At 41.4% G+C, this 17,505-nt stretch overlaps 1 protein-coding gene across 1 annotated transcript; it reads right to left on the minus strand.

Annotated features, from left to right (window-relative positions):
* Positions 1-27: 27 nt before the first annotated feature.
* Positions 28-17,296, minus strand: RNF146 (ring finger protein 146). Its single transcript, XM_020790723.3, has 3 exons — positions 17,074-17,296; positions 6,516-6,667; positions 28-4,545 (listed from the first exon to the last, which is right to left on the minus strand). The coding sequence occupies exon 3, from the start codon at positions 4,542-4,544 to the stop codon at positions 3,495-3,497; it is 1,050 nt and encodes a 349-aa protein (XP_020646382.2). The 5' UTR covers position 4,545; positions 6,516-6,667; positions 17,074-17,296; the 3' UTR covers positions 28-3,494.
* Between the last annotated feature and the right edge of the window lie 209 nt (positions 17,297-17,505).

A 17,505-nucleotide genomic window follows, 5' to 3' on the forward strand; every position in this document is an offset into this window, starting at 1 on the left:
AAGACTACTTTTTTTCATCTTCAATTATTGCACTCAGAAAAAGATTTTTATTATTATTAACTTTCCTGAAAATACAGATAATTGACAGAAATAGCATTTTTGGACAATTTAACAGACTTAAGGAAAATAAAAGGGTTCTGTTGAAAGATCAACTGATCAGGATAAAACAAAGACAAGGATACTGATGATGCAAGGATGATAGATATCTTTGAAAAGGCTGCCTATGATAAAGAACCTCTATTTTTAGAAAGCTAAATGAAACCACTCTCAAAGCTCTTGGTAGAAATAAATCACTGGGAATAGATGGCATATCAATAGAACTAATCAGGCTACAGAGACAAATCCTAACAAAAATATGCAAACATGGAAAATAGAACAATGGCCTACAGACTAGACGGACATAAGATGCAAAACCGTTAACTAAGACCATTAAATTACTGTCCCATGAAAGCAAAATGATATCCAAGGCTTTACATAAGCATTAGACATCATATTGCAAATACACATGCAAGGAATTTTAAAAGAAAAACAGTTTGCTTTATTAAAATACTGTAAAGCTTTTGGCTATGTGAATCAAAAGCTATAGATGGTTCTATAAAAATAGGTGTGCCACAATATCTGATTGTCCTGATGTGTGATGTGTACAAATAGACAAGAAGTTACTATGAGTCAGAATATGGAGACAAGGGTGTATTTTTTCTCTTTGTTAAATCTATATACAGAGTATGACATTCAGAAAGCTTGGTTAGATTCAGATGAAGGAGAAATGAAAGTCTGTAGATAAATCCTAATTGATACTAACCTATAACTGGAAATACTAATACAAGGTATATAAAGGGCACCATTTTACTAATAAAAGTGACTTGAAATGACTACTAGCAAAGGTGTAAAGATGGAAAAGCAGAATTGCAGATGAACATTAATACAAAAAACACAACTACAGAAGAACTATATGACTTTAATGTTGACCATGATATCAAAATTGCTTTTAAAAAGTCTTTATCACAATTCAATCATCAATCCAAATGGAGACTGGTCAAAACAGGAAAAGAAGTACAAGATTCAGAAGTGCAACAAAGAAGGAAAAATCCTCAAACGTAAAGATGTACTACTAGAGACCAAGGCCATCCATACCATGGTATTCCTAATTCCCATGTACAGATGTGAAAGTTGGATTATGATGAAAGCAAACAGGAAGAAATTACTCATTCAACATATGGTGTTGTAGGAGCACACTACAGATACCAAGGACTGCCAGAAAAACTAATAATTGGGTGCTAGATAAGATCAAGCCTGCACTCCTGCTAGAAGCAAAAACAGTGACTATCATATTTCAGCACATCATGAGAAGACAAGGCTCACTGGAAAAGACAATAATGCCAGGAAAAGTTGAAAGGTGCTGGAAAAGTGTTAGCTCAAATATGAGACGGACTCACTCAAAAGAAGCCATGACATTGAATTTACAACACCTGAGCATGATTAAGATCTTTTGGAGCTTACTAATTCACATAGTCATAAGTCTGAAGCAACTTGAAGCATGTAACACCACAAGGTGCTAATTCTTTTACATAGAATGCAAAATATCTTGCCACATGGAACAAGCCTATTGCTCCACCAGCAGGAGCCTGCAGCATTTCTGTCATCCTCCCAGGGACCACTCACTGTACTGCACCATCAACTGTAACTATATTATAAAATCTATGCAGCAGGATCTCTTAATGCTTATGCTGTTGCTACGAATTGCTACAACATGCATATTAAACCCTTCCTGACAAAAGTTTATTTAAATATGAAATATGAATTGAGAGACATATGCTGACAGATAGTGCTTTGGCAGAGAGCTGAACCGCAGGCTGCTTTTTCACAAAGAGCCTTGTGGTGCAGTGGTTAAACTGCTATACTGCAGCCAAAACTGTGCTCACAACCTGAGGTTCAATCCCAGGTAGCCGACTCAAGGTTGACTCAGCCTTCTATCCTTCCAAGGTCAGTAAAATGAGTACCCAACTCGCTGGGGGGGGCAATGTGTAGCCTGCATAATTACAGTGGTACCTCGACTTGAGAACGTCCCTACATAAGAACGATTCAAGTTAAGAACGGCTCCGTTCGCAAAAAGTTGCTTCGACTTGAGAATGGAGCTTCGACATAAGAACCAAAAAAGAGGGGGGGGAACCCTTTTCTGCCCCTTTTTTTGACTTAAGTTCACCTTAGCTCAAAAGAAGAAAAAAAAATCAACCCCTAGTGGTAGATATGGATTAACCGGCTTTGCATTAGTTCCCATGGGAACTAATGCTTCAATTTAAGAACAGCACCTCAACTTAAGAATGAAAAACAGCAGATACAGATTAAATGGTTTTCAATACATTCCTATGGGAGATGGTGCTTCGACTTAAGAATGCAGTCCCAATACGGATTGAGTTCTTAAATCAAGGTACTGTACCACTGTAACTTGTAAACCGCCCAGAGAGCGCTTGAAGCACTATGGGGCTGTATAAAAGCAGCACCCTTTGCTTGATTTCACTACATAGATTTCTCTTTTGATTTTCTATTGTCCTATAGGAATAGACAAGTCAGGAGAAATAAATGGATATTAGTAACACGATAGCCACTACCATGTCTACTGAGTAGTAGAAGTATCTGTCCCAAGGACCGTAATGCATAAGAGCCTGGCTTCATTTGGCTCACACACGATAATTCAGTACTCTGATCATCTTGGACACGAGTCTTGATTCTCCAGTGGACTCAGAGCTAGTCAATACTGTGCTTCTTTGAAAACTGCCTCAACATAACGGCACAGTCCCATATGGAACCAGCTCAGATTGTTGATAAAATGTTGTTTATTAAATTATAAATTTTGTAACAAAAACAAGACAGAACAAGAAAGACACAACCTACAGGGACGAGACATGAGAGCAAATGAAGACACCATGACATGTTTACAAGTAAACTCTGCAAGAGAAGTTATATTACATTTCAGTTGGAAAGATGATTCTTTGTTTTAGTAAAATTTCTGAACTTCAGAAGACACACCTACTTTATGTTAAAATTAAGCATCCTGCTCATATCCAAACTCTTGTTCATTTCCAGTTTAATATTCCTTCCATACATCAATCCATGCAGATAGTAAAGATACTTAATGCAACAAATAATGACAGTTCCAAGTTGTACAGTGGATATACACTGGTCAAAAAAGGGGGACAGGGTTTACTGGGGGAAGGGAATATACTACAAAATAAAGTATGAGACATTTATAAAACTGGGTATTGCTAAGCAGTTGTCAAACTATTAACATGTGCCCAGTTGTTGCTTTTAATATTGAGTTTTCCAGCCAAGACATGTTAAGAGACCGCTTTTAAACTCAGATGATCAAGTTTGGTTTTCCCTTTCCCCTTCTCCCACACTGAAACACTTTAAATACACTGCAGGGCTGGAGTGCAATGTCAACACAGACAAAATGTACAGGTACAAGACTGAGTTTTTAAAACATGGCTCTTGATTTAAACTTCAGTTATTGTGCACTGTCCATCCGGCCTTCTAGATCTTACACTGGTGCTCCCCACCCCATTCCCTGCCACTGCTCTATCCGAGGCTGGCTGGTTTGCATTCAGATGTCTCTGCTGAGCAGAGGATACAGGCAGCTGAAGTTGGGCAGACACATCCTCACTATCGCTGCTAGCATCCGATTCTGTTTCCTCAATGGAGGTGTCAAGAATTGGCACCCTACCAGAAGATGATGATTCATGGTCTTCCTCTCCCTCACCCCCATGGCTCCTTTCAACCATACTGTCTCCATTTATTTGCAGGTTGGCAAAAGAGTTCTCTAGAGTGCTTGCATCAGGTGATGGCGTTGCAGGACTTGTCAGCTGACCATCTAATGACGGTAGGGGTCTAACAGAAACAGTTGCTAGAGGCTGCCCAGCAGCAGCTCCCAGAGCTGGTATACTGTCTGCACCATCAGCAGAGCTCTCTCTTGCTAGATTAACAGCATTAGAGTCACAGTCCAATCTAAGCCCAGCCACTCCCTTTTTTGGAATATCTATTATGTCCCGTTTTATTTTCCTGCGGCGTCCATGCTCATTTCTCCTATACTGAACCATGTTCTCAAGATCTGCCACATATAAGAACCCAGCAATTAACATTTCAGTGCTCTTTTTACCTTTAGAAAAAGCATCTTCCAGCTCCCTACTGGTACGTTCATCATATTGCCACCAGCCATTTCTGCCTTCATAGTACCAAGCATATTCCCCATTTCCTCTACTGGCTGCTTTGAGTTCCTCAGGTGACAACAAGGTAGGCTTATCAAGAAAGTCCTCAGGAATCTCCTGCCGACAGAGTGCACAGCGCTTTCCCAGCCAGGAAGCTCCTTTCACACAGAGATAGCAGAAGACATGTTTACAAGGCAGACTCACAGGGTGGACACATGTTTGCAGACAGATAGCACATTCAGGGACCATAAGAGATGGTGCTGCACTGGAACACGATTCATTCGTCTTCTTGTTTGTGGGAAGCATATTGATTGAATGATCGATTTCACCACAGCCAGCCATCCTAGGAAGGACAAAAATACTTGGCATGATTTAGTATTAACCAACTTTGCCTAACCACATGAGCTAAACTCAATTGTCTGTAGGAGCTGAATATTTTACAATTGCAGAAAAGGATGAATGACTTGCAATTTAAGGAGCTCTGGGCATATATTAGGCTACCTCCTTTAATCTTCGTATCAATCCTATGAGAGGAGCACTTCAAATCCAGTTTTTCTCATCTCCATTCCTTCACTAAAGCATAATAGTTATTGCCATTTGACATGTTGCAGCCATTGGCTTTGTCAGTATATAAAAGGATTGACTCTTCCCTAATGGAAAACTACACACAAGTTCTGTGGCACACAACAGCTCCATCAGGCATTAAGGATGTGCCTTTTTGGACTACAAATCCCCCAAATTCTTTATTTTGTGGGTCCCACCTGACAGATATACACGTACATACACCTAAATATGGCTCACATGGGAGAACGGTATAAATTGGAAGGCTTCAGCCTAGCATAGGTGTAGATACACTCAGCTTCCTGTTCAAAAAGTTTAGGCCTTTCAGGTGATCTACATTTAGGTGCCTATAGGAGTCTGAAAGGTGAGATTCCCAGAATGGATAATTTTGGAATTTGTTGTCCAAACAACACAAATGGCACATCCCTATCAGGCATCATCAATTTTTTGGAAGATTCTTAACTGTCGTAAGCTCAGAAGTTGCAGCTTCTTTCACATTTGTACATAACTTATTTCATAACTTGTTTCATATGTTCACAATCTTTATAGCACAGTAGTCCAGAATGCAGCCATTTGATTTCCAGAATAGCATTATATAAAATGTTGAGTTTCATTCAGTAGTGCCTTACAAATCCAACTTGGTAAGCACAGATAATGCAGTAAGATGAATGAATTCATTAACCCACCCCATGACGAGATATATACATTCCAACTGTTAAAACACTAGCCTTAAAATTTTATTATACAATATACTAAGATAAACATTAATATGTTAGTTATTGTTTTAACAGCTGGAATGCATATATCCCATACCCCTATGAGAGAGGGTTAATTAATTCAGTGATAAGTAGGAAGGCTATAAGATAACATTTTGATGGATTTTGTGATGTGCAACCAAGAAAAAAGAACTCAAAATAGTTGCTACACAACTCTAGGCTGTAGGTATATTCTGATATTTATGTTAGGAAAAGTACCCTGTTTTCTGGACCTCTGAGTAGTTTTAGATATTAGCTTCATAGGGTGGGAATGGCACTTTGTTGGTTACATTACCAAAATAGCTGACTCCAGTTTACCTTCTTCAGATTTATACAAAGCCAACTAGAATATAATTTATCAACTACTGTATTGGGTATTTTGGAATACAGTGTCACATATATACCAACAGCATCCAATTCTTTCTATCACAACTGCTGCAGGTAAGATAGCAGAAGTTTTAAACTGGTATTTAGGATCACTGATGGAAGCTACACATTGATACACACTGAGACCTCTGTTTCATGCTGAATTTGTAGAACCAATCTTGACTTGCAAGGACATTACATCTGTCCTGTTTACAACTTTTCAACAGTTCCAACAAAAGTACTACTCAATCCAGAATTCTGTTTATATTGATGGTTCATATGGTTACTTTTATTCATTTGCTGAGGAAAGCTGAAACTGGGTTAATTATCTGTATTTCACTGTGATTTCAGTATTTTGTTTGATTCTGAAAACTGCCTTGGTAATGATATACTGAAGGGCAGGATTCAAATAAAAGAAGGTAAGTAAAGTGCTACATTATCCACATGCAACATCATTCACTGTACAGGCAGAGATTGCAGAATTCACCTATCCATGATAGCACAACTTGCAAAAATATGTGCTGGACATATCTTTGCCTAAGCTCCATGTTTCACTTACCAATGCCTTGTTGCAAGGGGGGATGACTGAACAGGACTCTATCCAATAGCTTTACCATACTGAGTTACTTACTTTTTTTCCTTCTTACTCCTCTTTTTCGAACATACTGCAAAATTAACAGGACATCTTTTACTGTGTGTGATCAAAGCTGGGTGCCCCGTATTCCATTCATAAGTTTATTCCTCTTGCATGGTGTTTGCTGGACAGACAATGCTGAAGTATTACTGTGGGTTCAGAGAAAAATAGAGTCTCAAACTCATGGAAAACAATTACTTGTAGCTATATTATTTTTCTGTCTAATTACGATAGTTTGCACTTCATAACAAAGGCTTACAACAGGATATTATACGTGAAGAAAACAATGGGGGGAAATCAGCAAACTTAGGTAACAACTAATTCAGCAGTGAGATACAATGATGGAATGACAATTTGCATGAGATAGTTGTAGGAGGAGAGAAGCCAAATCCAAGTTGCTACCAGTCACTTCCATGGAGGGGGCTACGCCATCTCATTTCTCCTTTGCATACCCAAATGGAAATGTTCAACAAAGTCAGCAAGCAACAGCGGTTTGAAAGTCAGCAGCCTTCCAACTGAAAAGTCATTGGAAACTCAGTGAAGATTAAAAGTATTACATCTGAACCAATTTTACAACCACAGCAATACTCTCTCAAGTCCCTTCAAGATAGAAGTGGCAATAAGTCAACAGTGGGAATTAAAGTAATCCGCCACTTTGAGAAATGAAGTACATCTGAAAGAACCAAGTATTGTGTCCCTGTTGATTTTGCTCCAAAAGTTTCCTCTGTAAACTGAAAGAACAGCTCTAGAATACAATTTAGAGAAGCAGGAACCAACCTCCTTAAAGGCAACAGTTGCTATACTATTTCAGTGTCCTAAGGCAGTGGTCCCCAACCTTGGGCCTCCAGATGTTCTTAGACTACAACTCCCAGAAGCCTTCACCACCACCTCTGCTAGCCAGGATTTCTGGGAGTTGAAGTCCAAGAACATCTGGAGGCCCAAGGTTGGGGACCACTGTCCTAAGGAACAACTAGTGAAGGATACCTCAGTAACTGCTGGGTTTAGTGCAGAGGCAGTCACCAGGGATGTACATGAGAAAACATTTGGGGCTGATTAATTTTGGTCCATCCATTTTCATGTCTTCTGTTCATACTCGTTCTTTCTTTTAATGAGAAAGAGACACTCTTTTTGGGTTCATAATATGGCATATTTCTGTGCCTTGACATTTAGCCTCCTCAGTATGTCAGGAGTTGGTATCTGCTGGTGAATGAAGCCCATGAGTCCTTCTAGCATGGTGCTCTGCCTCCATCCGCAGCGAGCAGTTTCCTCTGGGAGACTCAAGGACACAGATGAGGCAGGCTCTCCTCATGCTGTTTTCCTGTTAAGGCCAATTCCATATTCCTTTTTATGTTTCACGGCAGCATCTCTATACAGTAAGTCGCAAACCCAAAAAAGGTACACAAAGATCAGAAATATCCTGAGGCTTGCTTACCTACCAGGAAGCCACTGCTGTGCAGACCATCCAGTCTCATGTCAGGAACCAAGCCTGCCCTTGCTAGTCTGCCCGGAGTCTTTGCTAGAATGTGCAGCCATTGCCAAGGCTACAATAGCAAATAATGAAAGAGGCTGTGCCTTGCGTAAGCTGCATGCTCAAGATCACTACCACTTCTTTTCCTTTTCTGTGACAAGCCTCTAGGGCAGTGGTCCCCAACCTTTTTAATGCCAGGGACCGGTTTTCTTGAAGACCATTCTTCCAGGGACCGGGGGGGGGGCTGCCGCCACCATTGTCCATGAATGGGGGTGGCATGGGGGGGCGTCCATGCGTGGGGGTACTTGTTATGCAGTAGTATGTTATGCCATCATTTAAAGTGCCTCTGAGGAATCCCAAATAATGATCAGCTATGCTAGTTGGTCCATCCTGACATTTTCTTAGTCACATCCTACAGCAGAAGCCATGATCCGCAGAGAGCCTTCAAAGCATCAGAGGGATGTCATTGTTAAAAAAGTATCAGTCAGAAGAAAGATATAAAAGAATTTCCAAGGCATTAGATATGCCATGGAACACAGTGAAGACAGTCATCATCAAGTGGAGAAAATATTGCACTACAGTGACATTACCAAAAACTGGACGTCCCTGCAAAATTAATGAAAAGACTAGAAAAAAATTGTTCAGGTCAAGGAGGCTGGCAAGAGGCCTACAGCAACATTAAAGGAGCTGCAGGTATATCTGGCAAGTACTGGCTGTGTGGTACATGTGACAACAATCTCCCGTATTCTTCATATGTCTGGGCTGTGGGGTAGAGTGGCAAGATGGAAGCCTTTTCTTATGAAGAAAAACATCCAAGTGTGACTAAATTTTTCAAAAACACATCTGAAGTCTCCCAAAAGCATGTGGGGAAAAGTGATATGGTCTGATGAAACCAAGGTTGAACTTTTCGACCATAATTCCAAAAAATCTGTTTGGTGCAAAAACAAAACTGTGCATCACCAAAAGAACACCATACCCACAGTGAAGCATGGTGGTGGCACCATTATGCTTTGGAGCAGTTTTTTCTTCAGCTGGGACAGGGACCTTAGTCAAGCTAGAGGGAATTATGAACAGTTCCAAATACCAGGCAATATTGGCACAAAATTTCAGGCTTCTGCTAGGAAGCTGAACATGAGGAGGAACTTCATCTTTCAGCATGACAATGACCCAAATCATACATCCAAATCAACAGAGGAATGGCTTCACCAGAAGATTAACCTTTTGGAATGGCCCAGCCAGAGCCCAGACCTGAATCTGATTGAAGATCTGTGGGGTGATCTGGAGAGGGCTGTGCACAGGAGGCGCCGTTGCCATCTCACAGATTTGGAGTGTTTTTGCAAAGAAGAGTGGGCAAATATTGGCAAAACAAGATGTGCCATACTGATAGACTCAAACCTTAAAAGCCCAAGTGCTGTAATAAAATCAAAAAGTGCTTCGACAAAGTATTAGTTTAAGGGTGTGCACACATATGCAACCATATTATTTCAGTTTTTTATTTTTACTTCACCTAAAATATTTCAGTTTGTTGTTCAACTGAGTTGTACAGTTCATAGGTTTCATTAAAGGTGGAAAAAGTTCTGATTATTTATTTATTTTATTTATTGAACTTATATGCTGCCCACTCTACCCAAAGGTCTCTGGGCAGCTTACAACATTAGCCATTAGTTATACCTAGAAAATCCTGGAAAGGTCACTGTAAGTTAGAGTTGATAGCATGTAGTTATTGATTATGCAGAGTAGAGAAATAGCAGTAAGGGAAATTTTTCCACTCACCCCATTGCTTAGGAACAAGCAGTTTTGACCCTCAGATATTCCTCTTGTTCCTTTGTACAATCTCTCCTGCTGGATGCTAGGCATCATCATGACTCTACTGTCAGCAGCTCTAAAATTTGAGGGGTGGTTCTGCTCCCTCTTTCTGTGGGGCAGTCTCTGTGGAGAGTTGGGCAAAACCACAAACTGCCCCAGCACCCTGCCTGATGCTCCAGGCAGGCAACCAGAAAGGCCGGGGGGGGGGGGAGAGAGAAAGAGGGAAAGGCAGGCGATGGGTGCGCACACGCGCGTGCGTGTGTTTTGCAAGGGGAGAAGGTGGAAATTGGCCCCTGCCTCCAGGCAGGCAACCAGGAAGGCAGGGAAAGGCAAGCAATTGGGGCGGGGGGGAGGGGTGCGCGCGCGCATACGCGTGTGTTTTGCAAGGGGAGAAGGTGGAAAATGGCCCGTGCCTCCAGGCAGACAACCGGGAAGGCAGGGAAAGGCAAGCAATTGGGGCGGGGTGTGTGTGTGCGCACGCATGTTTTGCAAAGAGAGAAGGTGGAAATTGGCCCGTGCCTTCAGGCAAGCAACCGGGAAGGCACAGGAAGGCAGGGAAAGGCAAGCAATTGGGTTGTGTGCGCGCAAGTGTGTTTTGCAAGGTGGGAAAGGTGGCAATTGGCCCATGCCTGTAGGCAGGCAACCGGGAAGGCAGGCGATTGGGGCGGGGGGGGTGTGTGCGCGCGGATATGTTTTGCAAGGGGAAAAGGCAGCCATGGGGTCTGCGCCAAGGAATGGAAAGCCAGGCGATCGGGCAGGCAGGTTATGTGTCTGTGTGTTTTGGCAGGGGAGAAGGCGGGCGGGGGGGCAGAGATCCATGTCCGGGGCCCAGTTAAAGGAAGCCCACGGACCGGCACTGGGCCGCGGACCGGGGGTTGGGGACCCCTGCTCTAGGGAAAACCCGGATGAGGTGCACCATTTTCTTAAGCCAAATACCACTGTCAGCCATGCTAGACTTCTGTCATGAAGAAAATATCTCACTCCCATTCTAACTCCTCTGTACGAATACTACAGTAGAGATGGGGTGGGGCAAAAGACAACTACTTACAGAGAAATTAAATGAATAGCAGGGTCTCAACCAATCCAGGCCTTTTTACTAGGTCAAAATCCCCCCCTCTCCCGAGACATTCTGATTTGCTGCTGAAAACAGGTCTTGCAAAGATATAGGTTGAAATATATCCTGCTGGACTGACAGACAAAGGATGAAGGAAATGTTTAATTAAGAGGGAAACATGAAAAAACACGGAATGTTTGTGTATCCTGCTTCAGTTAATAGAGATATAAGAAAATGGAAATGGAAAAAGGGAGCCTCTTCCATGTTATTTTTGTTTTAAATTAAAAGTCTCATGCCTAACGGCCACAATTCAAGCCTTACCAGTTAATGTGATACTATTCTCCTCTCTCTTCAAAATCACTTGCAATGACCTCTCCTGGAAGTTATGAAATTCATCCCACCAACTGAAATATTTTCTACGCCATTGAACACTTCGGTGCAGTTTTCGTTTATCAATACTATACCTAGAATCCTATTGACAATTAATACATATGAAAAGCCATGCAAGTCTTCATGACAAATTGCCATTCATTACGCAGTGTTCCGGTGGTGTGCCTGGAAACATGCTAGATCATGCAAGTGGGCGCACACCCGGGAATGCAGCCAGGTCCTCCTTAATGGTATGGCAGTTTGCTGCCAAGACTTGTATAGTTTCCCGTATGCGAGAATTCTGGCCTATATTTTGTGTCTAGACAGCTATCTAACCAAGCACCATTGCATTGCACTTGCTCCAAAAGAGGTTACACTGAGAGGCATATTTAACTGAACTTGAGTATGCTGCACTTTCAACTGCCTAAGCATAACTATTTAAGTGAAATTTTACTGCATACATTAAGCTCATCTCATAAGTATGCAGCTGATTTAAAGTTAAAAAAATCAACAGGTCCTTCTGAGGTTAATGGCAATGTATATAACTGAACAGAGCTTTAGGGAGAGTTTTAACTGATCTTTCAATTAAACCCTTTCAGTACTGACCTCCACTCTGAAATCTCATTTGCTACATGGAACTGTTTTACAGGTGGTGTACATGCAAGCTTGCATACAGATGGAACAAAACTTTTATGAAAGAACTGAAATGCTATTGCCATAGCATAAAGTTATATCACTGCTTTAAGTTCATGGGGAGTTACAGCCAGGTAGTATGTGTGTCTGACTACACAAGGAATCATGTACAGTACTGTATCAACCATGCAATGACAATGCAACTGAGTGTAGCTGTGCCCACAGATCCTTTCTGGATGTGACCACTGCTGCCTTGGTCCAAGTCTTCCAATGGCTTGCATAACTTCAAGTTATGCATATGTAGCTACACAACAGGTTTTGATCCTCAGAAGATACTGCTCTGAAAGTCAAAATGTTTTTAAACTATAAGGATGAAACACTAAATAGTCCGCTGGTTATACAGGAAAGAAGAAGAATTATCAAACGGGAAGAGAAAATTCTATGTTCTCATTTAAAACATAACATGTCTTTACTAAACTACATAAACATCCAATGATTTTTACAGAACTAATCACTGTATTATTAGAACATTATGTTAAATGTTTATAATGGCTATAAGACTGACAAGCAAATCTACATTTTTTAGCTGACCGCCTTCAAAGAGCAAAAAATAATAATAATCAGATTCTATAATTATAAATCTAATAGCCAGGAAAAAAAATACTTGCATTGCATTTTCATCTATATATTTAAAAGGCTTTGTGGTTTACACTGTAGATCTCTGCTTATTTACTAGATATCGGTACCAAGATCAGCATTTCTAAACACTCCCACACTTGGAGAACATTACAACCAAGTTTGAGAAATAGGGACAAACCCCATCCAACACCATGTGCTGACATAATGAGATAGAGCAGCACGCTGAAATTGTTGTCTGATAATTCCACAAAAGTGAGAGGGAGGTCCTATTTATAATTATCTATAACATTTTATAGAAAAACTGCACTTTAGGACCCTTTTGCCCAATCTAGAATCCATGGGGCCCAAATACATCCTCTTTAATTCTTACAAGAGTCTATGTACATACTTTAAATCAGATAAAAGTCAAATCACATCTTTTAGTGTAGCTAGCATTTTCTATACTATATTGCTTTTAGCAATGTGTATATTTGAATGTATATTCCAGTTTATACTAGAATCTAGATGGTAATGCATGCCCCATTGAAATCAATGTCCTGCAGATAGTATCTGCACTGAAATCTAATATGCATCACATTTACAAGGACACATTTTTCTTTCTAGGTTGGGGCATCGCAGTGCAGCTAGTGAAACCAGCAATATCTATCATACTGTAATGCCAGGCTCTCTTTTTAAGTTGATGCTGTCTAATCTCCTTGGCCATCAAGCTTCCCAATATGCAGCACTGCATTTAGATAAGGCTGATGAATTTCCCTGTGAGGGAGTCCTAGGTTTCAATCTAAGCTATAATTTTTTTTTGGGGGGGGGGTTGTTTACTACCACTGAATGTACTAAATTGTTTTCATTGAATGTCTTATACACTTGCTTGCCTGGTTAGATATAATGAACTATATGTTATGTAAGATATGCATACAAAATTTACATACAATAGAAAAAGTTTAATCTAGGCAACCTGATGTGGATCTGGTCACACTTGAGTTTGATATCCTTCGATGCCTTTCAATATTCAGTAATGACAGCTCTAATGTTGAATACCATTTGCTACCTGTCTCTAATTTAAAAGATCGGAAGACTCTTTGGCATTTTTTTTAAAGTGCAAAATAGCAGGATGGTAAATCTCAGATTGAAAGCAGTAACAAATAGCACAGCATATTATAACTTTTCTCTGAAACCTAATGTATTGCTACATTCACAGTCAAGCCAATTTAGTACTTAGCAGCTTTAAAAATGATTTCCTCTCTTAATCAAAATACATTTCAGTCCCAAAATATTCAATTCCAAATACACATAAAATAAAAGACAGTACCATATTTTGAATTTTAACAGGTACAAATGGAAAAAGATTTCTAGTTCAGTTAACTTTATCTCACAAATTACAGGAAATCTTATATGCAATTATGTTTTGAGCATGTTTTGCAGAGGCCACTAAATATGTGTCTGTACAGTGCTGCCACATTTATATATTTTATTTTAGTACTGAAGATCAAATATGCACACAACTTAGAGAAAACCTGGGTCATCTTGTTTCTAGTGGTGAAACAAATTTTGAAACTTGCAAAAAGTCACATACTGTATATACCCTATACTCCATAAAATACTTCCTTATCTTTCTGACATAGGTTACCTAATTTGCTTGTCTTATAAATCCAAGTTCTTTCTATTTACCAACTTTTCCCAATAGCTCTAGATTCACTGCAGAAACAATCTCCCATGTTTTTTTGTTTGTTTTTTAAGACTACAAACTAATTTTCAGTTCTTTTCTATCCACAACAGAACAGTCAGGAAATCTCTAGGCTCAAACTGATTGCTACAAAGAACAGCAAAGGTATTTTCATTAAAAGTACTTAGCTGCTACCTTTCAGAGATTTGAACCATCATTCTTTGTACTTTGTATTCCTGTACAGTATTTTATTACAGTACAAGTTCTAGAAAAGTCAAAACTTAAAATATCATTAGGGAAGGAAGTATGAAAGGATTAAGAAATAATGAAGCACAAATCTGGTAACTGTTAAACCTCTGCACATATAAACTAAACTTCAGTTAATGATAAAGAACAACAACTACAATATGGCCATATTTTCATACTGATGATATATATGTAAGATCAGGATGTGAACTACTGTAGCTAACCACATCCCTCTTCTCAGTCCTCTCATAGTGCACCAAGGTGCTGCAATTAGGAAGTCCTCTATATTGTTAAGACTAAGGAGGAAATGGCTCACATCAATTGATGGGAGAGCACTGGGGTATGCTTTTTGTAGCCTAAACAGAGATTCTCAACTTTGAAATTCCAGATGCTGTTGGCCTTTAACTTCAAAAAGCCTTAGAAATCATGGCCAAGGGTTGCATATTCTGAGAGGCACCATTCAAAACATCTGAAGTGTCAGAGGTTGACCTAAACAACAGCAGTGGGCATGCAAGAACCTGCTGCAATGGTAGTCCCCTAGATCTATCCTTTGTCTTCAGACTAGCTTATGCTGGCTACTATGGAGCACATACAAATGCCTTCAAGTGAGAAGACAACTCTCTCCCTCTTACAGTTTAAAACTTCCAACACTAGCTAAAACATATGTACCTACCCCTACTGTTAATAAGAGTACGTATCGACTTACATCCATAAATATTTGAAAAGTTGGAATCCGTTACTTGTTTACTACAAATGTTGCCGCTATGCTGCATGCATTAAAGTAGTAAGAAAGTGAATTCTCAACATTACAGACTTTTTACTATTTAAGTAATTCCTCCAGATGCTAGTTTCACTCAAGGGCATTCAAGCAGAAAAATAGTTGTGATAAAGACAGCCATATATATATGGCCACATTAAGACTTATTTACATTCAGAATAAAAGGTAAATCTAATTGTTAGTCCCAGCTACTGTAGACCCACTGAATTAATGGCACTTTTCATCAATATGTTTGTGTGTGTGTCTCACTGGTTCAGTGCAACTATTCTAATTGGGACCAACTACCAGACACAGCCAACTGAAATCAAGAGGACAAGTCAGCTGTTAACCATGTAAGCTTCACTCTTACTCAAAGCATGAAAAAATCTGTATTTGACTCTTATTAAGTTGAATTATTAAACTATGTCAAATTTAGAAAATAGAACTTGATCCATTAAATTTCACATTGAAATAAAAATCCTAGTGTCTAAGGTGAAACAATATTTTGGTCCCCCTCCCCCTGCCTTTCTCCTCTTTTGCCAACAGGTTTATCCAATGTAGCAGTTACTGCTTAAACTTTAGACTTCATCCCTCCAATACCAATTTCCCTAAATTACTTAATGCAAGTATCAACAGGCCTCATGACCAGTGAACCGTCTTTTCACCTGTTATATTTTCCAAACAATTCTTTCAAAGCTTCCAAATTATTTGCCACTGATAAAGACAGAGTCTTAATTCTCAATGCAGTTCAGAACAACAAAATCCTATTTGTTCATAGATTATATTGCTCTTGAACTGTTAGATCTGGAATACCAGGTGTTGTTGTCAATAGTATCATATGGCTCTTTGTTCTGCTCCTCACAAGGAGGGGTGGTGGGGATGGCATGAGACAAGCCAGGCCATTTCCTCTCCTATTTCCCCCTCAGACATTTTCCAGTGTTCTGTAAGCATCTGAGGTGAACAGCACAAGCAGAACAATACCCCTCCATTGTAATACTAGTTAACATTTTAAAGCTTGGAATAAAGCCTTCTCATGAATGGTAAACAAGAACCAGACCAACGAAAAAGTTGTAGTTCTGCTTTCTTTTTCATAAGGTACAGAAAGGAAGACATTTTAAAAAACAACAACACCCGTCTTCCACCAAATTCAGCCTTCTTCCTCAACCTCTAAAGGGGGGGGGGGGAGCTGAGGTTATTTTACATTTTGCCTGAAAAATTAAAAAGAGAAATAAGAAGAGAATAGGCCAGGGGAAAACCGAGTAGAGACCAGGAGGTAGACAGGTGGTGACAACAAATCTGGCCAGAGGGGACCCAGACCTTCTGCCCCCTCCCCACGGCCCTCGGTCTCCAAATAAAATGAAATTAAAAATGCGCCTTCTCACTGGGAACGCGCCTGTTGAGTGGGCAGGTGGGGGGGGAGCGGTCTGAGGAAAAGAGAACCGTTTGGGCGAATGCCGCCTTTCCCAAACAGTGATCCTCACCCCCAGGCTGCGCTGGGTGGAAGGGGGGGAGGGGAGGGGAGGCAGGGAGGGGGACCCCCCCACCCCCCGTTCTTATCCCCACCCCACCCCACCTCTGGTGCAACCCGAGCTCGGGGCCCGTGATGGGCGACGACCGTCAGGAGGTGTTTATTGGCCGGAGGGGGGGGGGAGAGAGAGAGAGCTTTGTTCGGATCTGCTGAAGCCCGAAAGGAGGCAAAGCTGGCGGCGGCGGCGAGAGGGAGGGAAGTGTCAGCTTTCCTACGAGGGAGAAAGAGCGGAGAAGGCCGCGACCACGACGGAGCCGCCCGCCGCCAAAGTCCACCTCTTCACGCCGAGCAAGAGAAGGACCCCCCCTCCTTCTTCTTCTTCCTCCTCCTCCTCCTCCTCCCATGACAGACAACAGCCGGCGTCGCCCCGCAAGCTCGTTAATTCACACACTCACCTCCCTCACTGGATCCGGTTCGCCGATGCCTAATCCCTCTCCGAGTACTGGAAGCCGAAGCTCTGCCCGCCAGTCAAGCTCGCTCGCTTTCTCTCGATGTCTCTCTGCCTGTCTCGCTCTCTCTATTCTCTCCCCGCCTCCTCCGCTCGGCGATTAGGCTGCGCCAGTCCTAACTCCCCCCCCTCCCCCGTCCCCGACCGCCGCGAGCGGGCGGGCGGCTGTGGCTCGGGGGACGTCAGGACGCAGGGAGGGCGGGGCGAACAAGCGGAGGCCGAGGGTGGGTGGAGTCGAAAGGAAGGGGAGGGGTCAAGGGAAAGCCTGGCCGCTCTAGGACCGCGTTCGCCGGGGTAGTGTCAGTGGTTGTTCTGTTCCGCAAGCGCCCTCCTCCTTCCGCGGGCGGAGCGGTGAGTGGCCTCGTGCCGTTGAAGAGGG

This window comes from Pogona vitticeps, chromosome 1 (genome assembly GCF_051106095.1).
Source record: "Pogona vitticeps strain Pit_001003342236 chromosome 1, PviZW2.1, whole genome shotgun sequence".
Classification (NCBI taxonomy): domain Eukaryota; kingdom Metazoa; phylum Chordata; class Lepidosauria; order Squamata; family Agamidae; genus Pogona; species Pogona vitticeps.